The sequence below is a fragment of the Crocodylus porosus genome, unplaced genomic scaffold (genome assembly GCF_001723895.1).
Source record: "Crocodylus porosus isolate Cpor-Errol unplaced genomic scaffold, CroPor_comp1, whole genome shotgun sequence".
Classification (NCBI taxonomy): Eukaryota; Metazoa; Chordata; order Crocodylia; family Crocodylidae; genus Crocodylus; species Crocodylus porosus.
This window is the reverse complement of record NW_017728906.1, coordinates 193,047,609-193,057,069: the sequence shown is the minus strand read 5'-3', so window position 1 is coordinate 193,057,069 and position 9,461 is coordinate 193,047,609. Positions and strand designations below refer to the sequence as shown.

The following is a 9,461-nucleotide window of genomic DNA, read 5'->3' as shown; positions in this document are numbered from 1 at the left end:
GCCGAGTACAAGGGGAGAATGACGTCCCAGGATTTGCTCGAGAAGCATCTATGGATGCAAGCCAGCGTTTTGGTCGCTTTACTAGCCGCAGCATTACACTGCAGGCTCATGTTCATCTTGTGGTCAATCATGACCCTACTTAGGCTAAGAAAGTTTTTGTAACCCATGTTAAGTATGCTAATTAAAAAATCAGCCAATGGTTTGTTAAAACAAAGCATCTAACATTTTAACTCAACAGGGAACTTCTTTATTTCACCTTTGTTTTTCCAAGCCCTTATCACTGTACCTAAACATCCAGATAGTTGAAATAGGGAGGCCAATACATTTTATAGACTTTTTTTTTTGGTAGAAAGGTTAAAGTAGGTTGGCTTTTTCTGTATATGAGCAAACCCACTTTATAGGTTTGTAGCTCACTGGGGATATGGATGTTAAACTGTTCATCACCTCATTATATGTAAATTATAGCAGATTTTGTGAGAGAAGAACATTGGTTAGCTCATTACTGGCTTTCAGAGATTAGTGTAAGAGTTTGACAAATCCAGTTTTGCAGGGGCAAAATTATATGTGGCCAGTTCACAGGCTGATTTGTTGGCACAATGTTGCTTACATGGTTAATGCTCTGAACTGCACCTGCCCTTAGTTAGCATGCAGAAGTATGAGTGCAATTACCTGCAGATCCAAAACTGAGCAGGGTGAGTCACCTTTAAAACTCAGCCTTCACAGACAATAATCAGCCTGGGGAAGGATCCAGGCTTTTTTGTTTGTTTCTGTGATATGATTTTTCCATCCCTTTTTGCTGACACCTCTTACCTGATAAGTATATGCTTTGCATTTCTGTGGGACAGTATAGAGGCAGTCTCTCTGAATGGAAAATGGCTTTTGGATGTGGTGATGTTCTGCTGCTCTAACAAGATGAAATTTGAAATTGGAAAGGATTGCTTCAGGACAAAAGGTCCTGTGATTTGATTTAGCCGTGATTCAACCCACAAGCTGGGTATTTAAACTAGAAAAAAGAGCCCTAAAACTTATGGCTATTGATAAAATCTTTCAGACAAAATGCATGCATCTGTTTTTATCACTGTTCAGCTTATCTCTGACAAAATAAGCTATTTAACCACCTCCATTTTTCCTTTTCTGATCCTCCCGGTACAGTCAAAGGATGTTGTCCGACTTAAATTGCAGATGCAAAGTTATCCGGATGCTATTTCTTCGGGAAGTATCTTTAGTTTTCAGTGCCCACACGTTTGCATACACATTCAGCTAGATGCTCACAAACATTTTCACTGGGTTCAATAATACCACAGGCAGGTGAAGCACATTCCTTAAACATTTGCAAGACTGAGGTTTACATTTACTTTCCAGGTGTTTAGCCACATACCTTAAAAGGCTACCAAAAAAAATCAAGCTAATTAACAAGTCTATGTAGAGAGAGTATGTGATTTGTATATTTTTGGTATTATTAAGAAAGAACAGGCAGGCCAGGAATTAGCCCTATATTGCACAGAAAGTTTCACATGCTGTAGTTAAAGAATATAAAGAAAATCTGACATTCCTTCTCTTGCTGGTCATACCAAAATCTCTCCTTGAACTCTTATAGCTATTCTTAGGACTGAGACAACTTGCAGAGAAATCTTGCATTAGCAAATCCATCTGCATAGACTTTGGAACGCAATCCTAAAACCTTGAAAGCCATTTTTCCTGGTCTAGCATTTCTATTTAATCCTAAAACCTACTCTGTAAATAGTGCTTCTCTCTAATCTTAGCCTGTAACACTTGTGCAGGAGGAATCACTCTAGCGTGTAACTGGAGCACAATTTGGTTGCTTTTAAAGGAGTCTGTAGTCAGAGGAGGGCCTTGTCCAAGTGAGATGGCATTTTTACATCTCTCCCCTGTGTCTGAGCCATATCTGCTTTCCATGCTAAAACACAAGCATATATTCCTGCTAGCACTGTCCAGCAAGCACAGCTCTGGAGAAGCAAACTGGATTCAACAGGCATGTGGAGGGGAAAAAAAATCATTAACTAAATTCCGACTGCAGAATCCGTGTCATCGTTGCGGGTGCAGGAAGCCGAAAAATGTCCAGCTTGGCCTTCGGGTCCCAGATGGCATTTGCAGGATTATTTGCTAGATTTGCAGTGTCAGTTTTCCTCGCACATTCGGTTCACTGGTTAACTCTATTGACTTAATGGGAGTTGCTCCCAATTCATACCAGCACAAGAGGGAATCTTAGTCATATCTTCCAGTCTGTTATGTGGAAATGGAGAAGATGAACATGGGAAGTCTTCCTTGCCCAGCATAAGCAGCGAGTAGTTCTCCTGAAATGCAACAGAAGCCCAGCCACGGTTGGTTCCCCGTCAGCCTCTCTCTCCCACTGACCATTCGCTCTAACATTTTGGACACAGCTGAACCATTTGAAATCACTTGGGTTGTTCTCAGCCTACAAGTCTCCTAAACTGCCTACCGATGGCACACTGCTACTTACAGCATCTCTCCTCCAGGTGTATTTGCACCCATGTGCCAAAGCCACATAAGCAAAGGATTGCATCAGTGCGATCAGTCCAGAGTGCAAAAGCTCCTGACGCACTGCTCCCTTCCCAGCTCCAAAGCACTATGTGGAACATGAACACAATTTTCACATCACACTTGTTACGGTGTTACCGCCCCCCCCCCGCCCCACACACACACCCCTTAAAAAATGGGGAGACTGACAAATGTGACAGTCCCTGGATTGAGGCCACAGAAGGGAGGAATCACCCAACCCAGATACGCTGGTTCCAAAGTCCATGCTCACGTTACATTTCCTCGCTACATGCATTTGACTGTTTAACAGAGAACCATCACTATATGCAGCAGTGCGTCAGCATCCAGCTGCAATCTGATGTGTGGAGTCACTCGAGAAGGAAGAGAAGATGCCTGCACCCACCACTTAGAAGAGGGATATAGGAAACTCCCATACAAGAGAGAGCGGACCAAATATAAACTGTTGCTTAAAGTCAGGCGCCTAAATCCATAAGCCACCTGATTTTCCTGAGAGCTGAGTAGCCAGGCCGTAAGCCACGAGTCTTGGTATGGCTTAAGGAGCTGAACCCCTGGGTGCCCACTGCAGAAAATCCTGGCCTGAAATGTTTCTTGCATATTTAGGGAGAAATTAAAGCAGAAAGAAAAGTTCTCTCGATGAGGATTTCAAACGTCTGCTCTCAGAAGTATCTTGCTGTAAAGGTTACTTACCCTCCCAATGTAGATCAGACAAAGAAGTGAAAGTGGCATAAGTAAGAGCCGCCCAGACCCTCTCCCCAAGTGCACCAACTGATTTTCTCATCTTGCTTTCAGTTCTTTCTCCATTTACCTTGTAGAAGCAAATAGCCTTTCCAGCCCCACTGAGGGTGAGCGCTCTCTCTAACAGAAAGAATTAGCACATCAGTGAAGATCCCAGGACGCTTTGCAAACTCCACGCACATGTTGCAGCGCTGATGACCTGCCATCACCTCTATGTTGAAGGGAGCAACACATACAAAACACTTTGCCCGACAGCGGGAGGGGGAGAAGCCGCATGTAACTCCCCCTCTTCTAAGAGCTATGAGAACTGTAATCCCTTGACAGAGCAGCCCTCAGGCCAAATTGTTCAAACTAAGAGAATTGGGAGGATCGTCTTGTGGCTGGTTCGCTGGGTCAGAACTCCAGACCTCCAGTCCCAGCTCTGCTGTACACGGGGCTTGAGACCTTGGGCAAAGTCGCTTAACTTTTTTGTGATTCAGTTTATAAAACAGGAATGAATGATGAGCCCTCTGCTTAGACGGTTTTACTTTTGGGGGGCAAAAAAAAAATGTTCTCTTACTATACAAAGACTGTTAGAGTTAAAAATACACCATATCTCAACATTTGGAGAATATACCTTCATTTAGGCAAACCGTAGCGTGATTCTATCCGAAAAGTTGGGCCCTTCTCCCCATTGCTGGGGGGACTATAAGGGAACAGGGAACCCTAACTATAGGTTTTCCAGCACTTTTGATAGAAAACTGCACTGATTTTTATTTAACTAAACAGACGTCAGTGCCTAACTTGCAATGCTGAAGCACCCAGCCAGTCACTGAAGGCAAAATCTTGAATTTCCAGCCTGAATACCCACTAAAAGTGCTGAAGAGAGAAAAGCAAAATAAAACATAATCAATTTCCCCATGTGAGCTTATATCCATATGGAAGGAACTGCAACTCTGTCAAAAATTCAGGGAACACCTGAAACCTGCTCAACATCAGAGGCATGTATAATCCCACTTCCCACCAGCTACATCACAGAAAGGTCCCCTGGTTTCTCAGACTGACCAGCTCAGCAGAGACTGGGAGTGCTCCCAGGGATGCTTCCATCCTGCACAACTCCACCAGCCTCAGTCTCTACCCCTGCCTTAGGAGGATAGCAGGAAAGCTTCCAGGAGCACAGCAGCGGACTGGGAGAAGAGTGTCACCGCTTTGGTTAACCGAAATTCAGCAAAGGGAGGCTGCACTGAAATAAATCTATGTGCTTCCATAGCACCTACTACATTTTGCAAAACCCCTTCGGAAAGCATATGGAGTACTATCATTCCTGTGTATGCACCAGTGTGGGGATGCAGTCAGGAAAGCCAACCACACCTTGTCATGCATCCACAGATGCATCTCAAGCAGGTCCAAAGAGGTGACCCTCCCCCTCTACGCGGCACTGGTCAGGCCACAGCTGGAGTACTGTGTCCAGTTCTGGGCGCCACACTTCAGGAGGGATGTGGACAGCATGGAGAGGGTCCAGAGGAGGCCACTTGCATAATCAGGGGCAGCAGGGCAGGCCCTATGAGGAGAGGCTACGGGACCTGAACCTGTTTAGCCACCACAAGAGAAGGCTGAGGGGGGACCTGGTAACTGTCTACAAACTAGTCAGAGGGGACCAGCAGGCATTGGGGAAGTCCCTGTTCCCCCAAGCACTGCCAGGAGTGACTAAAATAATGGCCACAAGCTGGCAGAGAGTAGATTCAGGCTAGATATCAGGAGGTGCTACTTCACTGTCAGGGCGGCTAGGATCTGGAACCAACTTCCAAGAGAAGTGGTGCTGGCTCCTATCTTGGGGGTCTTTAAGGCAAGGTTGTTGTTTGACCCCAGTACTCTTTCCTGCCATATTAGAAGGTGCTACTTCACTGTCAGGGCGGCTAGGATCTGGAACCAACTTCCAAGAGAAGTGGTGCTGGCTCCTATCTTGGGGGTCTTTAAGGCAAGGTTAGACAATCACCTTGCTGGGGTTGTTTGACCCCAGTACTTTTTCCTGCCATGGCAGGGGGTCAGACTTGATCTGCTCAGGTCCCTTCCGACCCTACTAACTATGAAACTATGAACAGAGGCACATGGCTACGTGATACATCCAAGGTCTCAACAATCCAGTTCACATGTTCTCAGATAATACGGCTGCCCCCTACCCTGTCTTGTAAGTCATCAGAGAGGCCAGTTGTGTCCATCCCCTATTTCAAAGAGAAACGAATACTACTATTTGCCCAAACCCAGCCAGAAACAAAATAAAGGCAAAGCTTAAGCTAGAAGTCAGGATGTTCCTACCTTTACTTTTTCACCATTTATCTCCACGGTTTTAATCATGAAGTCAACGCCAATTGTGGCTCCTTGACCTGGGGGGAAAAGCCCCTGCAAAGAAAGCAGTTTGGTTAGATAATTCTACTAAAAGACAATACACCAGATTCCTCTTGATGAGGAGGCCTCTCTAGATGTTTTCCCCCCTCCCTCTGCCTTCTCTAATCCTACTCCTCTCCCCAGTACGCAGACAGGGAACAGGCAAAGAACCAATGTGGAGAGTCCTCTGCGCCCCATCACCCCAGACCCAAAGGAACGGAGAACTAGAGTCTGAACACAAAATTCCCACGACCCAAACTGGGAATCCATGCTTGGAGCAGCAGCAACATTGGCCCCTACATTGCATGGAGCAACAGAACAACTAACCGCATCTTCTGTGGTGCAAATTAGCTCCAGGGTGTTTTTCCGTCCACAGAGCCCTTCTCCTATGGAAAGCAGCTGGCTTGGGAGGTGGAGAGGCAAACGACAGGAATAAACACAAAGGGAAAGAGGAAAACCTCCTACAGAAGTTTTACACCTTTCCCTTCAGCATGTGATACTGGCTGCTGGGGGAGGATTGGATAGGCTCATTGATCCAGCATGTCAATTTGTAAGGACAAGCAGAACCAGAAGCATCAATCGGAACAGGACGGTCTGTTCACACCGCATCATAGCCTCCCCGTCCCCCTACTCCACCGCACAGCTGTGTCAAAGGAGCTTCTGTCTCCTCCCAGGCAACAGCCTCACGTTTTTAGTCTGAGAGCAAACGCAGGGCCAGGCGCTCTCTTTACTGCGGCAATCTCAAGAGCCTGCCACTGCAACATTTCTGGCAGTGCTTGGTTTCAAAGGGCCCCGAGCCACAGCAAATAGTGAATAAAATACCAACAGCTTCCTAATGACTGGTGTGCACACCTGCAGGCCTGGGCAAAGTCACGTCCATGTGGGGACACATCTGCCTCTGATCGCAGCAGTTGCAGTAGAGCTGCCAGAGCCGGAGCAGCAGCAGATTTTGCACTTAACCCCTCAGGCTGGGCTCTTGCACACCTAGCTACTTACTAGCAGAGGGAGAGAAGGGCCAGCCTGTGATTTCCAGAGGTGTTTTTAAAACCAAATCATGATGGAAAACGCTGACACAGCTGCCACTGCCCTCCCAAAAGACAACTCATGTTATACAAAGCATCACACAGGCTCCCCTCTCCACCCTGGAGGCAGGATCATTTTACAAGGCAGCTGGTCCACGAGCTTCTGGATTTACTTCATTTTCTTCAAGGCAGGCAGGGACTTAACCCATTTCTATTCCGAGAGTTTAGCTACGTGGCTCACAGAGGTAACCAAATGTTTGCAAGGCCACATTTGGTCTTTTATTTTTTTTCAGTTCTTTAAAGCTATTGTTAGACACCCTTTAAAAGACTCCAAATATCTCATTTCCAAAAGATGCATGAAGTTGATGAAAAGTGCTGGCTTGGCAGCTGAATTTCTTAGTTGTACTATTAGTTACCAGCAGCAACAACAGCTTCCCATCACTTGGGACCCACGTCCCCCCAGACCTGGAGGGAGCACGACAGGGGAGGCACCCTGGCGAAATGCGGCAAGAGGGTACGTCCATCTCTGTGTCCCATCTAGGCCTGATCCAAAGGCCCTCAGTCTCAGTGGCAGTCTTCCCAAACTGCTTTAAAGGGCTTTGGAGAAGGCCATCCATTGGGGTCCGTTTTGAATGACTTGGTAACCCTTACAGGACACAGAGAGCAGTGGCGAGACACGATACCACCCTCCCCAGCAGAGGTGCAATGAGGAAGTCGTGCTCCCTAGGCAGTGGCAGTGCCCAGGTCCTCAGCTGCCATTCTTGTGCCACCTCTAAAGATGCCCAGAGCTAGTGCCCGCTCACCTCCTCCTAGTTATGCTACCGCTCCTCAGTACAAGCATTACAACGACACACTGCTTTAGGAAATGCAGCCAACACGCTTAACCTCTACCCGCCTGGCATGCAGCCCAAATCACAGCCCCGGCTACTGCAGCCGGTTACTTGCTCAAATGGCTTTACACAGCAGCTGCCCCAAAAGCACGTTGCTCCCCATTAAGCAAAGTGACAGCCTACCTGAGTGAAGCGTCGGACTAAGCAGGTCTTCCCCACGCCGGCGTTGCCGATTAAAACAATTTTGAACAGGAAATCATAATCTTCCATACTCATTTACGCAGCTGCGAGGGAAGGAGAAAGGCAAGTGAGGCAAAGGGGAAGTCTCAGCCGAGGTTCAGCCAGCTGCCGGGTCTGTGCCTCGCTCTGCTCTCAGGAGCCTAGCATGTGATTTCCCTGCAGGGCACCACCAACACAACTGTGCTTGCCTGGTCGCCTCCCACAAGAGAAACCAGTAAAACCCTTTCCAGTCTTTACTGGTGAACTTTATTCCTCCAATTAGTCAGAACAAAGGTCACCACAGGGCTTGCACTGCTAATAAGATAACGTGATTGCATTTGGAAAGGTGAAAGGACTCTGATAATGTGACACACAGAAGTACTACATCACCACCCAGACAGCCACATCAACACCTCTGACGGGGATCTTTTCTGCCTGGAAGAACAGCAGTCTGTTGCAAAGAGATGCCCGAGTTTGGACTCTGTTCACCTCCCCAGCACACGTGTTAGACACCTGTCTCCTCATTGCTCAGCTTTCTCAATTATACAAGCCTGCCTGACTCCCTTTCCTTAGGCCGCCTTATAGGCACCATCTCAAAGAGTTGTTTCCTACGTTCCTTTAAACATTCGGTTCCTGAGGCATCGGCTCTGCTGGATGGCTTGGCGCACGCCACTTTTCTTCTGAAGCGAACGTAGTATTTATTCCTGTTAAAACAATCGGGAACCAGAGGCCCATTGTGTGAGACATCGTACGGACACAGAGGAAAGGAGCCAGGCCCACCCCAGAGAGTTCACAAACCAGATGTCTGACAGGACAGATAAAACCGAGAAAAACAGGCGTGTGAGGGGTTATCGACAGGGAGATAACAATAAAACAAACCATGCCCAGCATAAAGCCAAAATCTTGCCCAAAGAGTGTCACATGGGTGGAGTTTGTAGGAGAAATGGCTGAAGCAAGAATTGTAGAAAGGGTTTAAAATGAGATGATAATACCAAATAACTGGAGGATGACAGATTTATGTATGTAGCCAGGGAGTCTGGCCAGGCATTTGGGGAGTAGACAGAGGAGCCTGAGAAAAACAGAGCCCAGCCTGCCGTCACTGGGAGAGCAAGGGTGGAGGTGCCAGACTGGACTGGTTAAGCAAGGAAAAGCCTTCAAGGCCTCCTCGGCTTACGTCTGGTGCTGGAGGAAGACGACCCAGTGAACAGACAGAGGAGCAAGTTGTGGTCAGACCATGAAGTTGGGACTAATTGCTCTGCAAGTCAGGGCTCATGCAGATAGAAACAGAAAAGCTTCATCGTGGCCTGCACGTCTGGGCCTAGAGATAGCTATGGCTTGAAGATTACAGACCCAGGTAACTGAAAGGACAGTGGGAATCTAGGTAGTGGAAAACACAAGTTTCTCCAAGTCATCCGGCCGAGGTATACCTTCACCAAGAACCAAAGGGTCGTTCTTTATTAGCAGGGACCTGCCAAAATCGTGACTGGGCAATTTTCACAGAAAACGTGATTTTGAGCAGGCTCCAGGATTTTGGCAGGCTCGCTGCAAAACAAAAGCAAACAAACAAAAACCGCACCGGCAAGCAGAGAAAAGGCTGGGAAGCCCTGCTGTCTCGGAGCACGGGCAGGAGGGGGAGGCAGAGGATGGAGGGGATGGCAAGAAGGGGGCGGCAGAGCAGGGCTACTCCCCTTCCCCCGTGCTCCAAGACTGCAGGGCTTCCCGGCCATCCCCAAGCAGTGGGCAAGTTATT

General features: G+C 47.5%; 1 protein-coding gene across 1 annotated transcript in view; it reads right to left on the bottom strand.

Annotated features, from left to right (window-relative positions):
* The window catches only part of RAB30 (RAB30, member RAS oncogene family), a 69,963-nt gene that overhangs the window by 13,483 nt on the left and 47,019 nt on the right, over positions 1-9,461 (bottom strand). Inside the window, exons 2-3 of the mRNA XM_019530409.1 lie at positions 7,676-7,776; positions 5,572-5,655 (exon numbers count right to left, since the gene is read on the bottom strand). Coding sequence (XP_019385954.1) covers positions 5,572-5,655; positions 7,676-7,768 — 177 coding nt within the window. The 5' untranslated portion in view covers positions 7,769-7,776. The remainder of the gene's footprint in view (positions 1-5,571; positions 5,656-7,675; positions 7,777-9,461) is intronic.